General features: G+C 46.4%; 3 protein-coding genes across 3 annotated transcripts; all 3 read right to left on the reverse strand.

Annotated features, from left to right (window-relative positions):
• Positions 1-13,104: 13,104 nt before the first annotated feature.
• On the reverse strand, positions 13,105-13,845 carry LOC133918798 (large ribosomal subunit protein eL27x-like). Its single transcript, XM_062362870.1, has one exon. It carries the CDS (start codon positions 13,739-13,741, stop codon positions 13,331-13,333), a length of 411 nt encoding a protein of 136 aa, XP_062218854.1. The 5' UTR covers positions 13,742-13,845; the 3' UTR covers positions 13,105-13,330.
• A 5,822-nt stretch (positions 13,846-19,667) lies between these two features.
• On the reverse strand, positions 19,668-20,453 carry LOC133917466 (phosphopantothenoylcysteine decarboxylase subunit VHS3-like). The gene has a single exon (XM_062361365.1). It carries the CDS (start codon positions 20,261-20,263, stop codon positions 19,874-19,876), a length of 390 nt encoding a protein of 129 aa, XP_062217349.1. The 5' UTR covers positions 20,264-20,453; the 3' UTR covers positions 19,668-19,873.
• Positions 20,454-21,969: 1,516 nt separating this feature from the next.
• On the reverse strand, positions 21,970-23,601 carry LOC133918799 (salt stress root protein RS1-like). The gene is made up of 4 exons (XM_062362871.1): positions 23,254-23,601; positions 23,019-23,108; positions 22,788-22,875; positions 21,970-22,695 (listed from the first exon to the last, which is right to left on the reverse strand). Exons 1-4 carry the CDS (start codon positions 23,365-23,367, stop codon positions 22,274-22,276), a joined length of 714 nt encoding a protein of 237 aa, XP_062218855.1. The 5' UTR covers positions 23,368-23,601; the 3' UTR covers positions 21,970-22,273.
• Between the last annotated feature and the right edge of the window lie 288 nt (positions 23,602-23,889).

Consider the following 23,889-nt stretch of genomic DNA (forward strand, 5'->3'; position numbering starts at 1 on the left):
GGAACTAGGGGCTAGGCAGTCCCGACCACTCATGTCCAAGCGGTAGGATTACCCGAGGACCCTAGAGGCTCGGCAGCGCCATGGGAACTGAGGCCCTTGTGGTCGGGCTGCTTGGTTCTCGAGCATTTATCTGTAAGCTTAAAATAGGCAAATATTCTTTACTTGGTGTGCTCTGTCAATGCGGTACTCATTATGGCTTGCTCTCATTTTTGACCCGAGACCTCTCAAATGCCCGGACTGGCGAAGTGTACAAACAGGGATATGACCATGAAGTCCCATGGTTCGGTGGTGCCCCGGATAGGACTGACCAGGCCGAGCACCGACAGCCCACCCCTGGGGTCTAGGTAGTCCCGACCACTCATGTTCAAGCGATAGGATTACCCGAGAACCCCAGAGGCTCGGCATTGCTTAGGGTACTGGCATGCAGCCGGGCACCACAGCCTACCATAACAGACTTAGGTCAGCGATCACTGCCTGGGCCGCATACCGACTGGCATCCGTTTTTATCAACGGGAAAATGAGAGAGAGCGTATTTTTTCTCGTACGAGTCGAGCATCTCACCAAGCAGATTAACATATGGATTCCAGAGGAAGAACTTGGAATAAGAGTAATATGAGCGTATATTGATGATTCGTACAGAAGTAACGAAAATAAATAGCAAATGCTAACTTACGTGGTTGGTGACAGCCCCCGGCCAATCTGGGCAGGGGGAAGGCCCCTGACCCGGTTGGCCCGAGCACAAACACGCTCACCTATGGATAAAATTTGCGTAGATGCTCGATGTTCCACGCGTTTGGGAGAGGCTGTCCGTCCTCTGTGGCCAGCCGAAACAAGCCTTGCCGTGGGGCACCGGTCACGATGAAGGGACCTTCCCACATGGGGGAGAGTTTATTCTTTCCTTCGCGCGTCTGAGCGCGTCGGAGAACCAGATCCCCAACCTCGAGTGACCGAGCCCGGACACGGCGCTGATGGTAGCGCCTCAGGCTCTGCTGATATCTAGCGGCTCGTCGCCGACGCTCCTCCAAGTGCTCGACGTCGTTGCGTCTTTGTTGTTCCTGTTCGCCCTCTGAGTATGCATTCACACGAGGCGAGCCGAGCGTAAGCTCGGAGGGGAGGACCACCTTGGCACCGTAGACGAGGAAGAAAGGCGTCTCCCCGATGGCTCGGCTTGGCGTGGTTCGGTTGGCCCATAACACAACGGGCAGCTCGTCGATCCACCCTTTCCCATGCTTTGCCAGCACGTCGTAGGTTCGGGTTTTGAGCCCCTTCAGAATCTCGGCATTGGCGAACTTGACTTGCCCGTTGCTACGGGGATGAGCAACAGAGGCGAAGCAAAGCTTGATCCCGAGGTCCACACAGTATTCCCCGAACAAGGCACCTGTGAACTGGGTGCCATTGTCGGTGATGATCCTATTCAGGACGCCGAAGCAACTTGTGATACCGCGGATGAATTGGATCGTCGTGTTCTTGGTAACCTTAATTATTAGGACCGCCTCCGGCCACTTGGTGAACTTGTCGATGGCGACATACAGGTACTCATAACCCCCGATTGCTGGGGGAATGGACCCAAGATGTCCAACCCCCAAACCGCAAACGGCCAAGATAGGGGGATGGTATGAAGAGCTTGAGCTGGCTAGTAAATCTGCTTTGCGTGGAACTGGCACGCCCTGCAGCACCGAACCAGCTCGAAAGTGTCCTGGAGGGCTGTTGGCTAGTAGAAACCTTGCCGAAAGGCCTTCCCGACCGTCGTGCGGAACGATGCATTGCCACCGCACTCGCCCTCGTGGATCTCCGTGAGGAGCTCACTGCCTTCTGCCCGGGTAATGCATTTCAGGAGGACATCGTCCGTGCCGCGCCGGTAGAGATCCCCATCTACAATGGCATAGCGTTTGGATTGTCGTGCAATCCTCTCTGGAGAGGCATCATCCCCGGGAAGGATGTTTTCTTTCACCCTCGGATCTCGTCGATCCACGAGGATTCTTGAGGACTACCGGCAAGCGCAACGCACTCGTTGGGCGGCGGCACCTTGACGAGACCTCCCACTGAAAATGCGGCCTGGGTCCCCCCAACTGAGCTCGAGGGTTCCCCTTCATCCTGGTCGGCAGGCAGGACGGATGGCTGTGTGAGCCTTTCTTCAAAGGTTCCGGCCGGGATGAGCGCCCGGGCGGAGGCCAGGCGGGAGAGGTCATCAGCCAGGGTGTTGTCGCGACGAGGTATATGCCACAGCTCCAGGCCGTCGAAGTGCCGCTCCAGCCTCCTGACTTACGTCACGTACGCCACCATCTGCGGGTCTGCGCACTGGTATTCTTTGGATACTTGATTGACCACCAGTTGGGAGTCACCTTTGATAAGCAGCCGCTGGAAAGTAGTTGGCCATCACCTTTTTATTCCCGTCCGTCGCTTGGACAGCGGTGGTGTAGATCTGGAGAAACTCGACGGACCCGTCGTACTTCTCCGGTAGTTTGGGCCGGAACTTCGTAGGCCAGTTGACCCGGCGGAGCTCGCTAGTGAAGGCTCGGCAGCCCGTGCAGTATCCCACAGCGCCGGCTGTACCCTTGGGGGGTGAACACCAGCGCGCCGGGGAACTCCAGCGGTCGCGGGCCGGCATAGAGGAAGCTTGTCCTCTACCTCGGCCTCGACGGCCCTCCGCTCATTGAGGTGCAAGCGGAGGTCCTGAGCTCCCGTCGTGACCAGGGGGTGGCACTCCGTTTGGAGTCCCCCCCCCCCCCCGGCGGATGGTTCTGCCGCCACCTGAAGATGGTCCGGCTCTTGTTGCATTGTGGTGGGAGGTGGCGCGGGAACTTTCAGCAAGTACTTGCCAGTGAGCCGTGCCCACCAAGTCGACCACCTCCCGTAGCCAACAGCCCTCCGGTGTTTCCCCTGCTGCCTGGACAGGCGGGTGCCTAAGGAGTGCTTGCGCCACAAGCAAAGCACTCCCAGGGCTGGCGTCACCGAAGTTGAGTTTACGCCATAACGGCGCCCAGTGTTGTCCGGATGCCGTCCTTGCAGCTGGGACAATTACCACTTGCTATGGGTTTGGCGGCCCGCCTGCGGCAGCGGTGGCCCTGCTAGGCCCAGCACCATTTTCCCCGATGTAGGGAGGCGCCGTACGGGCTTACTGCTGACGCTGCTAAGGACCAGCGGGAGCTAGGGCGCCCTGGGCCTCGTTTTCCACTTCTTCGCTTGAGTTCGAGTCAGTGCGCTGAAGACGATGTCCGCCCGCCATTTTTCCTACAAAAAACCAGGCGGATTCAGGGATGCAACCCCCCTACCTAGCACGCCAGCTGTCAGTGGATGAACACCACAAGCGGGGATCCTGAGGGACCCCCTTTGAGATTCGGCCGGGGGGCTGATTCTGGATTTCCTCGTACGTAGGGTTAATGCGAGTGTATGGGACTTAGGCAGGACGAATGATCCTCGGCTAGTAGGAGTAAATGCATAAGGGATTTAGACAGGTTCGGGCCGCACGGAGGCGTAATACCTTACTCCTGTGTCTGGTGTGTTATTAATGCTCTTGAAATTCCTTTCTCTGGATCTCTGTGTTACAAGGTACTGCTGTTCTAAGTCTTCAGCTTCCTTCTTCACCTCAGCTTCAAGCGTCTAACTCAGGTTTGTCTCTCTACGAAGTGCCCCCCCCCCCTTTATCCTACTGGGGGGAGGCTCTTCAGGGCGTGCCCAGAACGAGGGCACAAGTTCCCATAAACCATAAATGGAAAACAACCATCATGGGTCTACAGTTTGATGTTACAGGGGTTGAAAATGCGCTCTTCGGACGATCCCGTCAGTCTTTATGCCCCAACTTTAGCAGGTGGAGGGGGGCCACCGACCAGCCACTGAGTATCCTCTCATGCACATCTGGTCAGAGTAGGTCTGACACGGTCTGAAGCAACGGGGCGATAGGCGATACGCCTCGAGCCCATCGAAGATATCTTCAAGCTGTCTTCCTTCATGGGCCGCGGAGGGACATGCGATGGGACCCGTCGCATTAATTGTTCCCACGCCATCCTGCCAGGCGGTGGCAGAGACTGACGTACTCAGTACGACAGACGTGGGGGGGAGTGGTTGGATGTGACCGGCCACGCTCCTCCTTAAATGCAGCATCGGGCCTCCCACCGTTCGACACCTCATCGTGGAGTTCTTGCGGGATCCACCAGCAAGGGGCTTTTCGGGTCCTCGAGGAACTCTAGGTACTCGAGGACCAACTGTTCTTGGTCCCGAGCACCCCCTCCTGGACTTGGCTCTTCTCGGGTCCTCGGGGAACTCTGGGTACTCGGGGACCAACTGTTCTTGGCCCCGAGCATCCCTTCCCGGACTTGGCTTTTCTCAGGCCCTCGGGGAGATGGTCCCCAAGGGATGGCGCCATGTGGCACTACACCGTCCTGGCCTCAAGACTCGGGAACCCCTGGTTCCCATATCACTGACAGGTGCCTTCTTTGAGACCCTATATTGGCCGGTGGCTACCACCATTCTCCCCATCAAAACCCCAGACTGGAGAGCTCCCCTCTTTTCCTTCCTAAGTGGAATGGAGGAGCTGAATGACGTGGTCATGCTCTGCCGCATTGAGCACCGCACCAGGGGCCACCTCCTAGTTGATGGCGGCCTCTATAAAGCAGGGGTCTACGCTCCCCTCCTCCGCTGTGTCACAAGGAAAGAGGGGGCGACCTCCTACGAGAAATTCATGAAGGCCTCTGCAGCAATCATCTTGCGCCACATACCCTGGGCGGCAAGGCACTCCGGCGGGAATTCTACTGGCCCACAGTCATGTTAGATGCAGAGGAACTCGTCCGTACGTGCCAAGAATACCAATGGATGGGATGTCAGAGCCATAGGTCTCGGGCTCCCCTACAGTCGATCGCTCCTATCTGGCTCCTGGCTTGATGGGGGCATGGATCTCATAGGACTTGTAGGGAAACCATCCAAATAATATTCTAGTTAATCACCAAGTTGATCATTTATATAATCACGACTTCAACGATTAAACAGAATATCATCCGGGTAGTCCCGGCACGTGTTTTGTGCCCAAGATCGGAACACATGTCTTTCCAACATAAGCAATTATAACCAAACTTAATAAAGAGCGGGTAATTAAATCCTATTACAAGTTATTAACCATTTACAAGATTAGCAATTTATAACAAAAGGGATCTAGTAGAATACTACAACTGATCAAATTTTAGCCAAAAGAGAAATTACGCATCGGAAACAAAAGCTAAAGACAGCAAAAAAATGGGTAAAGACATATGCCTTAGACTTCACCCAAAAAGCAAGACCTCCAAGTAGCTGCCTACTTATTCCCACCGCTAGCATCGACGGGTGTGAAGTAGCCAAACACCACCTCTTCTTCACCTGCAAAACATGTAAAGCAGCTAAGTACAAAGATACTCACAAGACTTAATCCATATATGGAACATATAAATAACCTGACTCTAAGGATTATGCATTGGGCCATTAGCAAGGAAAAAGGCCACAAGGTTGATGAAAACATATGCACCCGCAACCCAGATACATATGTGTTAGCATCTACACATAACCAACATACCCTCTCAAACCTATAACAACCAATCTACACATAAATGTAAGAGAAACCATAATAATACATAAATAGCCAGCCATCAACATTACCCAACATACCATCCTACATTCGTAACTCTACGACCGATGCAAATGGACAGAAGCATGCTCATGATCGAGAGCGCGATAATTCGAATTGTTTTTACACAATGCAGGGGTACTCCTTTACCTACACGACTCAAGGACTACACGACTCAATGACCATACGGCTCACATATCCACACAGGCCCACGCGAGGTGGTACTCGTATCAACCTTTTTCAATAAGCCCCAACCGTTTGATCATACATCGATAGGTGCGGAGGTCATCCAGAACTACTCCCGGAGCAAACTGGATACCCCTACAAACCCGCCAACTCACACCATCAACTCGCACACCAAAAGGCCACAGCTACAAAGGTATTCGATTTATCATTCCCATATGCGACATGTAATAAGTACAGAAAGTGCTAAAACCAACTGCACTGACAAACGGTGTTTAACCGATACAAAGCGGTCTATGGTGCCCGGCTCCTCTCCCGAACTACCCCGAAGAACTCCTCCGGGGCAGAAGACACCCCTAACACCACTCACATCTCGTCTCATCCTCACATTTCATACAACGATCGACATCATAATCAATATTCGTGAATAATATGCAAGCACTAAGCTCGTGAACAATGGTTGCACCTTCGCTTAACTTCTACCGAGGACCTATGCATTGCAAAGCATGTCGAATAACTTTCAAGTTACACATCAACAATGTTATCAAACCTACAAGGATATGGATAATCAAATAACTAAGATAGAACAATGCATCACATAGGTTTTACTCATATAAGTCCAACATCGACTCATTGAACATGCAAACTTACATAAAGCGTAGTTTATCAATTTTAGACTCTACAATTCAAATCAATGGGTGCAATATACAATTCAAATCAAAGGGAGCAATGCATAAACAAATGAATGATGAAAAAATACGCAAATGATACATGCTTGAAGTATAATAAAGCGCCGAGCTTCAAAAATATTTGCAAAAGACCGCTAAGTGACTAGGGTTTTGAAGTTTAAAACCCCGGACAAGGTAACCTAAGTATACCTAACTTTAACAGGCTGGCGGTCAGACCAATGTAGAGGTGTAGATCCGATCGATGGCCAGCAGAGACTTTTGGCCTCTAACGGTTGACCGTAGGCATGGTGACGGTCAGACCGCCCATAAAAGGTCAGACCGACCTAAGTGACGATCAGACTCCTGTATAAGTTTTCAACTTGTATTCTCTAGTCCCAACTAACGGTCAGACTGGCCCTAGCGGCGGTTAGACCACCAGACCTTGCCGGCAGTGCCTTTGTAGGGTCAGCGGCGAGGACTCCAGCGAAAACTTCGACAATGAAGGGTACCAAAATACTTTATAAGACTAGTGGAGTGTTTCTAAAGTGATTTGAACATCATTCACCGAGCTAAACTCAAAAATACCACATCGATTGAATCTAGGCTAGGTTGAACTTAGGCCTAAACGAAACGGGGGTTGAATCGAGCTCGGAAACAATAGGAAAACGGTAGGGGATAGCTCACCTCAGCTTATGGAAGCTTTCTATTGGATTTGAATGCTTCAGGAGGCTCCAATTCGTGGATCGACTCCCACAGTGGTGGTGAAGCTTACGGTCGATGAACAGATCTTTGGTTAGGAGAAGAGGGAAAAACTTAGGGAAGTCTTCTGGGAAGCTCGTGGGAGTTCCCACATCCGATCTCCGGCATTCGAACACGACAAGTAGAGCTCTCTCTCTCTAGGGTCGGATAGAGAGAGGGAGAGTAAGAGAAAAGTGAGAGGGAGAGGGCAAAAGAATGTTATCGATCTACTAAGCTCGGACGGTCAGACTGCGAAAATCCACATGGCAACCAATGTGGTAGCACACCTAGCGATCAGATCGCGGCTGACACCGGTTAGACCGCGAAGGGGTTATTTTGCTGAAATTTTCGTAAGTCTCCCCTCATCATCCTCCTTCTATTATTTTCCTTCTACAAGGTATGTAGGGATTCTCCAAAGTACTATAAATCATCTCTAATGTGTCTAAGACATGTTTAACTATTTTTTATAGACAAATACATACAAGCACATGCAAGGACGGTTATGCATGCTCAATTACGTAATTAGCATTTTGGGACTTGACAAACCTGCACCCATTATGAAGAATCTTGCTCCGAGATTTGGTAGACCGAGGGAGCATAGAGTTTTGAGTTCCAAATAACACTAGTGGTTATACCGACAGACCAACAACGATCAGACCGCCATGAGCATAACTCTCCCGGTTAGGTGGTTTTTAGACACAAACCTTTGGAACTGAACTCCCATTCCAAATAGCGATGAATATAGACATATGAGATGTTTCAATTTGCAAAACTTACACGATACTTACAAGTTCTCAAAAATTTCAGGATATTCAAAGCGGATTTTATCCTCAGTCTCCCAAGTCGCTCCATGTTTTGTGTGGTTGCTCCATTGGATTTTGATAAACTTAATCGAATGCCGCCGAGTTTTGCGTTCCGCTTCATCCAAGATTTGGATTGGTCACTCACAATATAAAAGATCTAGCTCCAAACTCTTGGTGTACAACTTCGATCACTTCGGTTGGAATTCAAAGGTATTTATTTAATTGAGACACATGAAAGACATTGTGAACGACGAAAAAGGAGAGGCAAGTCCAATTGGTAGACCACCTCTCCACACCGAGCAACAATTTGAAATGATCCCACATATCAAGGTGCTAGCTTTCCTTTGACTTGAAAGCATTGAACTCCTTTGAGTAGAGAAACCTTGAGATACGTAAAGTCTCTAATCTCAAACAAGTTCTCTTCGATGGCGATCTGCATAGCTTTTCTATCGTGACTCAGCCATGAGGAGACACTTCTAAATAGTCCGAACATGCTCTTCTGCCTTCTAGACCAAATCCGGACTAGAAAAGTTCTTTCGTCGGATTCAGACCAATTCAATGGCGTTCGACATCTATGACCATAAAGAGTTTCAAATGAGAACATCTCAATACTTGATTGATAACTATTGTTATATGATAGCAAGCATATATCCCACTTCTTCCCGTATATAAGAACACAAGCTCAAAGCATATCTTCTAGAATTTAATTCACCCGTTCAGTTTAACCAATGGTCTTTGGGTGGATTCTAAAAGAATTTATCAATGATTCACCATGTAAGCTTGAAACGCAGCAAACGTCAAAAACAGTGCAACTACATTTCATACATCTAAGGATGCAAGTGGATTACCTAATGGGTAATTTGGATCACTACTTTGTAGCTAATGTCTCTCGACACAAAAATGGAAGTGTATCTTCAGTTGAATTAGCAAGTTCCACGTAGATCCAATTGTTATGAATAGACACTTTTAGATATAACCATGTGATCAATTATCAAAAGTTGTGTCTATTGAGAAAAGATATCTTCTCAATAGACATGTCTTTTCACCATGTATTAATATATAAACACCATGATCAATGAATACAAGAGTTCATTGCTTTCATTCGATACTTTTTTGTCTCTTTACATTCATTTACAATACGTTGTCAGCACGAATGTTCTCCACCAAGACATCAGCCACAATAGAAGAACACCGATGGCAAAAACAGAGATGGACAATGAGATGGGCTGCGATTCCACTCTCCTTATGAACTCCATCGTCTTCTGCTGCGACCAATCCTCAGGTGCCCCCGTGCGTATCTTCACCGTTCATCACAGACAGACGATCTATACTGTGCTACAAAGGCGATGCACTTGCGCTCTACAAGGCGTTCATCGGCATCAGCACCGAGAAGAAATCGATTCCTGCCATCTAGAACAGAGGCACGAAGGTCATCAGATATTCATTAATGCCATACTTTCAATCTTGAGGGCGTTGGAGACCGCGTATTCTTATCGTTCTTCTCCTGATTATTAATGCAAATAAGGTGATTACCTCTTCCACTTGATATAACATAATATTCCAAACCTTTGCATATTAGCCATACACTAGGTAGTACTCTAATACTACTGCGGGATCTACACTATATCTAACACATAGTGATTATCCTTAAAGTGCGTACCTAATATTAAATTTGGAACAAAGATCTACACCTTTTCAGATGATTACCTTAATTCATATCTCATATTGGCTATACACAAGGTAGTACCTAAGTACTACTGTAAGATCTACACTGTGTTTAGCACACAGTGACTATCCTCAATATGCGTACCCAATTTGAATATGAATTAAATAAAGGTCTACACCATTTTGGTGATTAACTTTAAAGTATTAACACAAGATTTACATAACACAAGGTAATAGAAACATAGGCATCTACTGACAAATGTCAGATTATGCCTCCTACTACTGTGAGATATACACCACATCTGGTAATTATCTTCAACGTGTTAGCTACATAATTTGAGATCTACACTATGAAATTCAAGTTTCAACTGCAATCATACGGTTCCCTCCGTTGCAGTTAATACGTGGAAATTTGGCCTCAGCCAAGTATTTCCCATCTGCGAATCGGTTATGTTCTGCATGTACCGATATCACCACCGTACAGCATACAGCAAAGTGCATTAGAGATCTATATGAGGTATAATTATCTGTCAATCATATAATACCTCCAGTCTCTCACGAATGACATATTCATTGTCTGTATGTTCGTAACATTTTGACGATAATTCTAAGCATTAGGAGGAGATTAATACCACAAAGAATGTCAGGAATCATAAGCACATGTTCACATTCAATCCTCATATCCACGTATTTGAGATCTGAATAATGATTCAGATCATCTTGTATTTGCAACATATTGCAAATCATCTGCCAAATGCGTTTACTCGTTATAAAAGTGTCATCAAATCCTACATTCCTGCTAAGAATGTGCTAAAAAGAGTGAAGATACCAAACAAAACTACTCAACTCCCAAATCAAAATAAAAGTGAGAGAAGTACGATCATAAAGGATAAAACTTCTTGTCAACTACCGTAGAAACAGAGGAATCCCTCCTCTACGACAGTAAATGCAAATCAACAACAAGTTGATAGTCATCTTATGTATATTCACTATCCAAATACATATGGATGTTCAGTATCCAAATATCCAGCACAAATGTATACACAAATTCAAGCGCTGGGTCATGAGAACATCCTAACTTCATTGTTTTGGGAAATACACAGAGTTAAATGGGATATTATTTTCACAAACTATATTGATTCCATATAATCAATCAATACCAAAGACTACAAATTGTCGACAAATAATTTCTCCTCAAAAATTGTAAAAGATCTTCAATTGAATCCAGTCCATGACCATAACAGGGTGCCTCAAGCAAACTGGATCAAACAGAAGAAAGCAATTGAGATAGAATTGTACTCGCTTACAAAAAGAGATATTCACAAAAGTAATACCTATAACTCAAATGTCTTCCCTACGGAAACAAAATGGATTTTTAATCCATAAGATTGTAAAATAGCGAGGCTTGTAGCACATTAATTTATGCAAAGTCCCGACATCAATTATGATACTACATACCATATGGTATGTGTGAAAATTATGTTCTTATATTCAATATCATTAGCAAATCAAATGAATTGGATAGATTCAGACATATAAGTCCCTAATAGACTTCGCATTCTGAATCTAAATACAAATCGCAATATATATTGTGTATAGCTCAACGTCACTTTATGACTTCAAACAGTTGTGGTATAACTTACTAAATGAATTCCTTCCACAAAAGGGTTACTCCAAACATAATGATTGTATATGTGTGTTTATAATAAAGTCTCAATTGAATTTTGTTTTATGTAATCATCTTATGGCGTAATTTGAGATTAATGATTTGAATAAAACTAAATTTTGCTTAAGTCTACAACTTGAGTATATTATATTGCACTCTTTTCCTTTATCAATTTTTCCTATACGGTTTTTCATATAAGGTTTTAATAAAACAATATCTACACAAGATCATATATCAAATCTCTTATTTTTCCTTTCGAGGTTTTTAAAAGAGATATCAAAGGCATATCTATTGTTCTTTAAACTCGCTTATAAGTTTTTCCTTTTAAATATTTCTCATATGAGTTTATAAAAAGATTATAATCAATATATGCTATACCATTTCTCTTTATTTTTCCACTGAGTTTTAAAGGAGTTTCAACAGCATATCACTAGTATTCCTCCTATTTTTCCAAAAAAAATTCGAAGGTTTTAATATAATCTATAGATTATAATTATTGTTCTCTAAACTCACCGAAATAAATTTTTCCTATTTAGGTTTCTCATATGAGCTTATGATAAGAGGCAATAACCAATATATACATCATTTTCTCCTTATATTTTCTTATTGGATTTTAAAGAAATTTTAATGGCATATCAATATATTATTTTCTCATATTTTTTCAACAGGATTTTTAAAGAGTTCTAACAAGAAATTTACATTCAAAATAATTGATCAAAGGAAAATACTATAAATAGACACTTTTAGATATAATCATATGATCAATTACAAGAGTGATATCTATTAAAAAGAGATATTTTCCTAATAGACATGTTCTTTCATCATGGCTTTTCACCGTGTATAAATATGTAAACATCATGATTAATAAATACAAGAGTTCATTGCTTTCATTCTCTACTTGTTTGTCTCTTTACATTCATTTACAATACCAATGACCCAAAAAAAAAAGTGAAACTTGCATCCCTACATACAGCATCTCAGCATCATGGGTATAAACAGAGTGAATGATGGAACTTATCACACAAGCCAAACAAAAAAAAAACTTGACTAACGAAAGTTGTATTACGAATTATTAATCCAATTCCAACAATGTGAACATATAAACAAGCTTTAGTAAACAAAATAGTAGCATGACACAAATTGACAAATATGCATCAAATCACTTTATGGTATATCCAAACCAAATAATGATTAAATTTAGTAATCATACAGTCACCAACAAAGCATCCCAAAACAACATGAAAAATTCCTTGCATATACGAATAAAACATTGTACATAATCAAATTAAAAGGCAACATGGACAACACTACACTTGGAACAAATAACTGCAGGAAATGTCTGTAAGCTGTGAAACACATCCAATACATAAAGCACATACCTCAAAAATATGATTTACATTAGCGATACACCGCTTACATGGTTATAGGACAAATTCAGAAGGGTGGGGGGCTGAGTGCATCATAGAACTATCAAAAGTGGTACAAGGATCTATATGCACAAACTGACTCCAACAGAACTGAAAGACTGAAGTTTTTAACTATCCAATCCAATACCAAGTTATCCATCTCTACTAAAGTGAAGCCAATCTATTGAACATCAGAACTTAGCAGCGTAACGAAAGCTCTACAATGCATTCATACAACCAAATGAAAAGACAGGTCCAAAACTAACCTTGCACACAAGCCACCAATAAATCAATCCCAATCAACAATCAAACATTGCATTCAAATGTAGTACCACTAGCGTGATGAAATCCAAACTATAATAGTGAGTGCCATTGCAACTAGACGAAGACAACAATTTTAACGATAGATTAACCAGATGCAAAATCCCCACAAGATGTGTCTTGATAATAAGCTTCATCGACAGATCCATACTAACATCAAGATACCCTCACAAGCAAAGCAATAGTGAGTTCCATTACATCAGGATACTTTGGATATATCAAAATACCAACTGCTGCTCATAAAGAAAATAGCTTTGGAAAGAGATGACCATCTCGTCGCCACGGGAGGCTCAGAAGCGGAGCTTGGTGAAGAACCACCTGTTCTTGCCGGTCTTGAACCTCTCCTCGAGGCGCGCCTTGGCGGCCTTGCACGCGGCGACCTTCTTGTCCCTCGTGGCGAGCGCGTCGGGCCCGGCGGCAACGTCCTTGAGGTCGACGTCAAGGGTGTAGCGCGTGGGCATGAGGTGGGTGAAGTTGACGAGCTTGATGAAGCACTTGACGCGCGACTTCTTGGCCGTCTTCTTGGCCGAGTCCTTGCGGATCACCTTCTTGGGGTACTTGGCAAGGCCCGCAACGAGGCAGTGCCCGTAGGGACGGTCGCGGGTGCCCTCCTCGAACACGCGCACGATCACCGCCTTGCGCCCGGCGAACCGGCCCTGCAGTAGGATCACAGCCTTCCCGGGCTTCAGGAACTTCACCATCGCCGACGCCGCCGCAGCTGCTCCTCCTTCGCCGCCGGTAAGCTGCGGTGCGTCGCCCTTCTCCTCTGCTGCGCCGCCGCCGGATGGGGTTAGGGTTTGTGCAGAGAACGAGTTTATAGTGGAGGCGGCGGTAGGGGACGAAAGAGGCTAGGGTTTGACGTAGTGAATGACGGATCTGCCCTTGGGGTTGCAATCGTCAGATGCTAATCGAACGGATCCACATTGGTAAGTGAACGATGGGGCCCGGATGTCAAGAGGAATGCTCCCGTTGTGCGCGTGGTGCCGTGGTCGGGTTCAAACGGGTAGAGAGGAAATGGTGCTGGATTGGGCCCGTGAGAGAGGAGGCTTCCTATAGGCTAGTTGACAGAACCCACAAGGCCTGTCAGCCCAATAAGGCCCACGTAAGTGTTTATTCGTTTTTTTCCTTTTTTTTCTTTTTTTTTTCCGGTTTTTTCTGTTGCGTGTATAGTTTAATCCTAAGGTTTATTTTTATACTTTTGATATTTCACAAGTATTCAACAATTAAAAAGAATAAATTCAACAAATTGTGAAACCTAAATCAACAATTGTGAAGACCTGATTCAACATGTTTAAAAGTTATGTTCAACGATTTGTGAGACATATTTCAACATTTCATAAGACATGTTTCAACAATTTGTGATAATGTGTTCAACAATCTTCACACACTGATAAGTGATGTAGGTCTCCTGATCTGCCATCAAGCCAATTACTCAAGTCTTACACGGTATAGTGTCCGAATCTTCGGTCACTCCCATCAGTCGGATATCGTTCCATGTTACCTTCGAAAAACATGACAACTTCTAGACAAAAAAGATTCTATTCGACGTGATCAACTTCGAGATGGCATACCACGCCATCTTAGAAATACCTACTCTTTCCAAGTCCATGGTAGCCACGTATTACACTTATCAGTGCGTGAAGATCTAGGACCCAAAAAGGGTCATCACTATCCAGGGTTACCCCAAGGCAGGTATCCACTACAACAAGATGCCAGCTCAACACCAACCAACCAAAGAACACAAGAGCTCAATGATCAAGGTGAACAAGAATCCTCAGTCATGACCACGACCACAACGCCTCGAGATGCACACCTAGAAACCCGAGGGCTTGGCTCCACGATTAGTACGGAACCCATATAACAGCACCTACACTACACCTGAAGTAATAAGGGTCAATTTTTATCAGCTTAATCTAGTCTGTGTCATTTAGGTTTAAGATATTAGGTCTATAATAGCTCGAGGGTCATCAATAAGCTATGTAAGTCCCAAATGTAAGTACTAATAGTGCATTCGTAATAATAAAGATCATATTGTCTAGGAAGTCGCTCGAATTCTTTTCCTACTTTATTTTTCATTTTGTGCATCCTCATGCCCGACAACAGGATAAGCTGCTTTTCAAGTTTCTCATCCCAAATGCGTACCTAGGGTGGCAAAAAGTTTATCTTGACCCAAAGGCAATATAAGCTCTTTTCTCTTTATTCTGTTACCTATTTAGACTGCCTACCCAGAAAATTCTTTTGGGTAGACAGTCGGAGGCTTAATAAATATTATGTGGTAGAAACTGAAAACGACATATTGTGTACCCTTTTTGAAAGCAAATTCCAACGAAAAGGGGAGGACCGTTACATTGCGAACTCGGGGTTGCGAAAAGGCTCATTATCACGTTCCATGAGTGACCAGGGCTACGACGTCTCTCACTCAAGCGAACCTAGGGCTGGTCATAATAAGGACTTTGACTAGTGATTAACGCGCCCCAAACTAATCGAAGGAAGAAGTCGGTAAGGAGATCACGATATGCTGTCGAGTGCATCAAGCACAAAGTATTCCCGACAAATGCGAAAAACATTTAAACTCTTGGAAGTTTAACAAAAGCTACCAAGCGTTTATTACAAACCGTAAGGTAAAGAAAAAATCTACAACAAGGACCCAAGCCCGAAGTCCATCTCGTCCAGAAAAGCTTTAGCTGCCCCAGTCACCTCCTGCACCTTCTACTCTGACAACTCCTCCGACACATCCCCGAAGGCCTCCTGGAGAACGTCGATATTGATGTCCATGTAGTGGGCCTTCAGTATGGCCAGCACGAGGGCGACTGCTTGTTCTGCACTCTACCTAGCTTGGCTCAAAATGTGCTCGGCCACTTTCCCTTGGAGCCCCTCATACGCCTCGGTGAGCTTGGTCGCCCGGGTGGCTAGCCTGGTGACATCACCATCGCCTGCAACCTCCACTGGATCCTGACTCCAACAAGCGCCTCCTATAAGACGTTGAGGGCCACATCAAGCTGTTGCCAGGTGATGATCATTTGGGTCCCCTCCTGGGCCATGGCTTCCTATGCCACGAAAAGTTCTACACAGTAGTGTGTTAAAGCGACGAGGTGAAGAGGTGGCACATTGGGGTTATCAAATGCTTACCCTTCGTTTGGCCCTCCAGCTTGATGTCCGCCTTCTTCTTCTCGACGGACACCCGAGAGAGTTGATGACGTAGCTCAACGGCCTCTCATTCGAATGCGGCTACTTGGGTGGTCGCTTGTTGGCCCTCCTTGCAGACCTAATACAGTCGTGACGAAAACACCTGCGGCACCTTAGGTTAGTACTTGTCATTGCACAAACTAAACGGTTGTTTTGCAGGAAAGCTCTTACCATGAAAAGGATCTCTAGACGTTATCCAGATCGCGACCGCGAGGACCCTCAATGATCTCCCTCCAAGTCATTTCGTTTGCCTATTTTGACCCAATGCCCTAAAGAATTGAGATAAGCTGATATTTGAGTACTTATGACCACATGCACACTCATGTTTCTAGACTGTCCATCAGGGAATCCTTCCCCGATAACCAGTCGATGGCTTCAGCTATACTTGGAATACAAAACTTGTCGTATGCATCATATTTCTGATGATAAGGGAATAACATCTTTTAGGGACCGTAAAAAACCTTATCGCGTTCACTGGTTTTTAAAAGCTAAGAAGCTTTTCGCTCAAATTCTGACCTAAGATAATTGTAATATCCCGACAAGAGATCCTGAAACCACCTAAGCTACTCGGAAGAAACAAAGGTCGAACACTTGTTTAAACGTTCCTTGTATTCATAAAAAATTCATAGTCATACACAAACATTGCAGTAGAAATAGGATTTTTTTTCACTTAACAAGATTCCGAGCTCTTTTACAGATAATGTCGGAGGGTGAACTCCTCAAGCGGGGATCCGGAGGGACCCCCTTTGAGATTCGACCGGGGGGATGATTCTGAACCCACCTCGTACGTGAAATAAATGGGAGTAAATGAGATGCAGGTGGAGTGGAATGATCGGATGCAGGAGGAAGTAAGTGCTTAGGGGATTTTTAGACAGGTTCTAGCCGCACTAAGCGTAATACCCTACTCCTGTGTGTATGCTATAAATGCTCTGAGGATGTCTCTCTGAGGATATGCTATGTTACAAGAATGTTTGTCTAGTCTAGAGCTTCGTACTCCTTGTTTTTCGGCGGCTTGCCTTCTGAGCTTGTTCGGTGTGTTCTCCAGACTTCTTCTCTGTCTTCTCCAAGACTCGTCCTTGTGTGTTCCGGTGCCCTGTCCAATCTCCCTCTTCTCCGGGGAGCCCGCCTCGCTTATATACCCGTCGGGGCATAGCGTGCCCAGAAAGGATGGCGCAAGTTCCAAGGCGCCATAAATGAAAAGCAACCATCATGGACTGCTGCTTGAGGTGACGGAGAGGGTTGAAAACGTGCCCTCGTCCGGTCTTCGTCGTCATCATTCCGCTTTCCAACGGGAGCAGCGGGGAGGGCCTGCCGGGCAGCCACCGAGCAGCCCCGCGTGCCCGCTCGGTCAGAGCGAATCTGACATGAATCTAACACAATAGGGCGGCAGGCGTTGCGCCTTGAGCCCCGCGACGTTATCCCGAGGCGCGCCGGATGACGCGCGATGGGACCCGCGTATTAAATGTCCCCACGCCTCCCTGCCAGGCCGTGGCAGGGACTGTCAGCAAGCGTGGGGGGTGGTTGGAAGTGATAGGCCACGCGCCCTCTTAAATGCAGCATCGAGCCTCTCACCAGTTGACACCTTACCACTGAGCCCCTGTGGGGACCACCGGCAAAGGACTTCTCAGGCCCTCGGGGAACTGTGAGTGCTCGGAGGCTACTGTTCACAGCCCGAGCACTCTCTCCCGGATATACCCTCTCTTGGTCCTCGGGGAACTCGGGTGCTCGGGGACCGCTGTTCACGGCCCCGAGCACTCTCTCCCGGAACTTGACTGCTCGGGTCCTCGGGGAACTTGGGTGCTCGAGGGCCACTGTTCACGGCCCCGAGCACTTTCTCCCAGAACTGACTTCTCTTGTCATCAGGGAACTCGGGTGCTCGGGGACCACTGTTCATGGACCCGAGCACCCTCTCCCGGAATTCGGCCTTCTCGGGTCATCGGAGAACTCGGGTACTCAGGGACCACTATGTATGGCCCCGAGCACCCTCTCCCGGGACTTGGTCTTCTCGGACCTCAGGGAGATAACCCCCGAGGGAGGGCGCCACGTAGCACTCTGCTGTTCTGGTCTCGGGACTCGGGGACCCCTGGTTCCCATATCACCGATAGATAAGTTAAGGAAAAAATTACAAGAAGTCCTAAAGATCTACTCGACGCTGTGCAGCAAGAGGAAGGAATTGAAAGAGTCAGGGAAGTCTCTCCTTCCTCTTCCTTGTCCCCAACCTCCAACATCACCGACATTGATGGAGAGGATGAGGTCATCGAAGAGGCCCTGCCACCCTGCTGAACTCGTTGGTGTCACCGCCCCACTTATCAACATCTCCAACGACAACGAGGATGAGTTTGGGAGAGGCATTGGATCCTCCCCAAACTTGTCGGTGTCGCTTCCTCGACTATTCCCTCCGGTTGCCCTCGCCCACGTGACCCAGGGACGAAGGGGTGAAGCTGCCAACGCTTTGCCGTTTTTCACAGAGACACTGTTGGGCGTCTCTTCTTCCTCCACCTCAGCCGCTACCTCTTCTTCCATTATTTCTGCCTTCATGAAGTCCCAGTCCACTTCATCTTGGACTTGGGATAACCCTGATGATGTCAGGGTTTTGCTGTCTTTAACAAGGATGCTGCTGGTCGTCGACTTCTCTTCAACCTCCTCGTCGGTGGAGATGTCAACAACCTCCACAATCAAACTATATTCGGTGGAAGACGACGGTGGTGTGAGGGGAGAGTACTCGGGGGAAGACCGAGAGTATTCCAAAGAAGAAAGGGAGTATTCTAGCGAAGGAGGAGGTTCTATGATCAAACTCAGGTGTGGTGCAGCTAGGCTCTAGCACCCAAGGGGCTTTTTATATTGGGATGAAACCATTCCTTGCAACAGGTAGTGATGCTCGTTCGCGTTATAGACATCCCTATGTTTCATTCCGTCAACTATTATATCTCATGAATTTTTTTACTCCTACTATAATATTTTTTATTTTATTTTGTTAGTAACATCTTGATTCAAGGTGTGGATTTAGTAGGGTCATTAGATGTGTTCGAGCACACCCAAAACAGACAAGATTTAAACTGAGTTGATATGTAGTTTGGGTAAATTTGTGGTACAAATTATGGTGTGTACAGCTTCTAAAGCAGCGCCTTCCTATTGCCTGCTCTCTCCCTACCGCACTCCAAGTGCAACAAACCATATCTATTGCAGCACACCTAGCCAAGCCAGCCAACTGTTGCCTGTGCCTCGAAAGAAAGGCCAATGCCCATGATGGAAAGAGGATCACGTAACCGCATACCTCCCTCCCGTTTTTATGCGTACTGCCGAAGAAAAGTTACTGAATCCAAAGCAAACTACACTTGAACCTTCCAAGTTTGGAGAGCAGATAACACCGAGACAAGCTGCAAGCACGATGCGGATTACGAGTTTACGACGAAGTTAAACAACAATCACGAAGTCCAACACTTCAAGATTTGAGACCGTGTTCTTTGATGCAACGCAAGTTTCCAATGTCACAGAGCTTCCAATTTTTTAGCCCAATCAAGAAGGAAGATTACAACAAATGTATTAGCACAAGGCAGATTGATCCGTTTATTCTTTCTTTCCTTTTTCTTCTTGCTCTATCTCAAGAAAGAAACCAAACAACACAGCAAGCGAGCCGGAGCTCTTAATTAGCCGCGCCTCCCGCGCTTCGGCACGGCGTCGTCGTCGTCGTCGTCTTCATCGTCGTCGTCATCGAATTCCTCGATATCGTCGTCGTCGAAGTCGCCATCGAGCTCCTCGTCGCTGCCCATGGCCTCGAACTCCTCCTCCTCGTCTTCCTCGTCCTCGCTCACCGCCCTCGCCTTCCGGCCGGCGCCGCTGCGGGCCGCGTACCCGCGCCGCGCGTACAGCGACACCACCGCCGCCGTCGTGGGCTGCAGAAAAAAGCTGGCCTTGGAGACCGCCGCCGCCGTTGGCCGGAGAGCGGCAGCTCCGGCGTGGGGGAGCGCCGGGCGGTGAGAGGCCGCCGCCGTGGCGAGGCGCCGGAGGGCGAGGCAGGCGGCGCGCTGCAGGGCCATCGGGGCCGTGAATCAAGAGGATGCGGCGCGGGCGGGAGAGTTGTTGGTTTAGGGTGGCGGCTAGGGTTCAGGAGGGGTTTTTAAAGGAGCGCTATGCAGGGGGAGGCTGCAACTTGAAAGAAGCTTCCAGAGGCCTGAGGTCGCCGCATCGCCATGCCGGCGAGCTGCTCTTTTCTTTTGTTTCTTCCGCGCTTGGGATGGGTCGGTGCATATTATTGGGCCGTGAATCCACCGGAAGAAGAAGACGTTGCCGATCTGTGTCAGTTGAGGCCCATTGAGCAGCCTGGTAGTGCACAGTGGGCAGGCCATCAGTTTCCAATCCATTCTCTCTCTTTTTTCTTCTCCTTTTCGCTCCTTCCTGTTTCAGCTTTTTCTATCCATTGCTTACAATTCACTCTCCATCTTTAGCCTGACATGTATGCAAGAATTTGAGAGAATTATTTCTTTTTTCAAGAATAGTATAATTCTTACGTTGATATGACGATTTTGGCATTCCAGATGGTGTCAAGAACTAAAATTACTAGTCTTTTCTTGAACAAAATGTTAACATGCAATCTGTAATGTTCCATGATAAAAAAAAATTAATATTCCAAAGCCTACCAACTAAATTTTCATAGCATGTAACGATCGATACATGAACTGTGGTAATTTCATAATCAGATAGGAAGATAGAGATTTTCATAAGATCTTGTCGACCTCTATGATCTAGATTATCAGATTTGGACAACTATTTCATAAATTCCATAGGATGCCTCTTACATATCCATCTGTCTTTTCCAACCATTACCTGGGTGCATTTCATTTCTTACTTTGGGCTGGACAGCAAGATCCATTGCATAGCTGGTAGGTATCCAATGCACCACTTGCAGATGTACTGCAAAGTGGGCCTTGCTAAACTGGCACACGGGCCCAGTTCTGCAGTAGAGCACAAACATACAACACAAACCAGGCCCGGATCGGAAACAACTATACTATGTCCTTGTTTAGTACAGCTGAAAATTATAAACTTTTGCTGCACATGGGATCTAGTTCTGCAGTAGAGTACAAACATACAACACAAATCAGGAATATTAATTTCCGACCCAAAGTATAGTTTCAGCTGTACCAAAATAGGTACACAATATAGTTGTTTCCGATTTTAAAAAAAGCCACTCTTAGTTAATTTATCAGTTTTTAGTTTATTTAATCATAAACTAGCTTTTCAGCTTTTTAAAAATCAGCAATAAACCAGTCTGTTTATTTCAGTTTATAGTTACTAATAAGCAGAATCCAATAATGAATTATGCCAAATAAGACTTACGTCCCTTCTTTTTTTAACTGTCCTTTATGACATCGATATGACCTTGAATAAATACATTTTATTATTACTTTTTTACGCATTTCTTATTTAAAGATAGAAAATATAGTTATTCAAAAGTATTTTTTATAGATATACCAATATTATTTTAATGTGATAAATTATAGTATTTTATATATATTAGTGATCAAAGTTTTAAAATTTAAGTACGTCGAGCCCTAAACGTCATCTTCAAGAATTGAGCGAGTACATGAGTGATGGACCCGTTACATGGCCGATGTACGCACAAACAAAATAAATAGTACTTGCACTGAACTAATTTGCGCAATTGTTTATTGAAACGTACATGGCACAAAGAATTTTATACATGGTATGATTTAAACAACTACTGATTCATGGACAAATAAAATGTTGCTGAAATTTCTTGGTGCATGTATTGATCAATCATGAAACGTAACCAATAATTGAGTCCAAACCAAAACTAGCAATAATATACAGACGCCATACATATTCTCACACTGCATATGAATAAGTACAGACAAAAAATTATACGCTTGCATACACTTCTAACCGTAATGCACAGGAACAGATCCAGCAACAAAAGATTGTGCATATATGTATGTAGAACAACGAGGGTGGTGATAGAACATAGTTGTGCGACGAAGCCGATCTCTCTAGCTAGCTAGGGGCTGCAAGATGAACCTGAACCCTAGCTAAGCCTTGGTTGTCTCCTCCACGGCCTTCGCCGGCTCCGGCGCCGGCTCAGCCTGGGCAGCAGCTTCCTCTGTCGGCGCTGCCTTTGCAGCTGGCTCAGCGGCAGCAGAGGCTTCAGCATGGGGAGCACTCTCAGCGGCGACAGCCGCCTCCTCGGCCGGGGCAGGTGCCTCGTCTTTTTTCTCCTCCTCGGCTTCTTCTTCTTTCTTCTCACCGGCCGCTTCCTCTTTCTTCTCCTCGGCAGCGGTTTCCTTCGTGGCCACCTCCTCGGCGGCGGCCGCTGGAGCCTCCTTGGGTGCCTCCTCTGCGGCGACAGGGAGCAACGTGGAGACCTTCTCGAACGTGGCGAAGATGGGACCGGACAGCAGGGTCGAGCCGACCTTGGAGATGCCCTCGCTCACTTGCTTGGCTCCAGGGAATTCTGAAATCAAATCACGTACGTAGCTACTCATCAGTACAGGTACATATATATGGCGGTATGCAAGTGATCATCGATCAGGATGTCGTGCATACCGATCTTGGCAAGATCTTCGAAGAACTTGGTGATGGCGGCCGAGTTCTTCTTGATCCCGGACACCTTAGTCCTTTCCTTGATCAGAACCTGTGATCAGACACGTACGTACAAAAAGTTTCAGCCCCTTAGGTGTAGCCCCAAGATCGAGACATCAGTTCATCTTGATCCCAGATCACCTTACCCTGACACGTAGGAAATGCAACAGAATTTTCGAGAGATAGACTAATTACCTTGAGTGGTGCAGGAGCAGACTCGTAGATCTCGACGACCTTAGGCTGGAGATCTGCCTTCTTCTCGTCGAACTCACTGTTGATCCCATCCTGCACAAACGCATGCATTATATTAATTCTGGCCACTCTCATGTCACACCGGCCTCTCATTGCAACTCGATCGCAAGCATATATAACAATATCGAAGTGGGAGCGTGATCCACGAAATGATGATGAGAGAAACCAATCGACGTACCTTGGACTCGTCGAAGGACTTGACGAGCTCGGCGGCGGCGGCGGCCTTCTTGCCGCCGGTCTTGACGAAGACGTGCCTCATCTTGGGCAGCACCTTGGACTTCCAGTAATCCATGGCTCTGATTAGCTTCTCTCTCCTCTCCACTGAGACGAGGCAATCAGGCAGGCGACCGAACGACAGCTACGGCAGCGCAGCGGCAGGAGCAGCACAGGCTAGTGACGTGTCTATGAGTGGATGCGTGAAGGGACGCGCTGCTGTTGTTGCAGTGTTAATGGCGGCCAGGCACGCCGCTCCAGTTATAGAACCAGCTGCCACCGCAAGAGCTCTGGCGTTGCGAGGAATTTGCGGGAATGCCACTGGACGCTTAATAATTGTGCGGAACACGGCCAGCAGAGCTGCAGTGGCTGATGATGATGCAGAGGATGTCTATGATTTCCTAACTGTCTGTAGACCGATCGGTTAATACTATATCAACATGAGTAATCCGAACTGTCATCTTCTTTGGTCAGACAACTGAAACTAGAAAGAGATTGATAGCCATCGCGGTGTTTTTTTTTTGTCTGACGGGGATCTCCGTAAATTTTTCTGCCTCAGCACGGACCTCCGGATGAGCTGACGAACGACCTAGTGGGTTTT

This window comes from Phragmites australis, chromosome 5, assembly GCF_958298935.1.
Source record: "Phragmites australis chromosome 5, lpPhrAust1.1, whole genome shotgun sequence".
NCBI lineage: Eukaryota > Viridiplantae > Streptophyta > Magnoliopsida > Poales > Poaceae > Phragmites > Phragmites australis.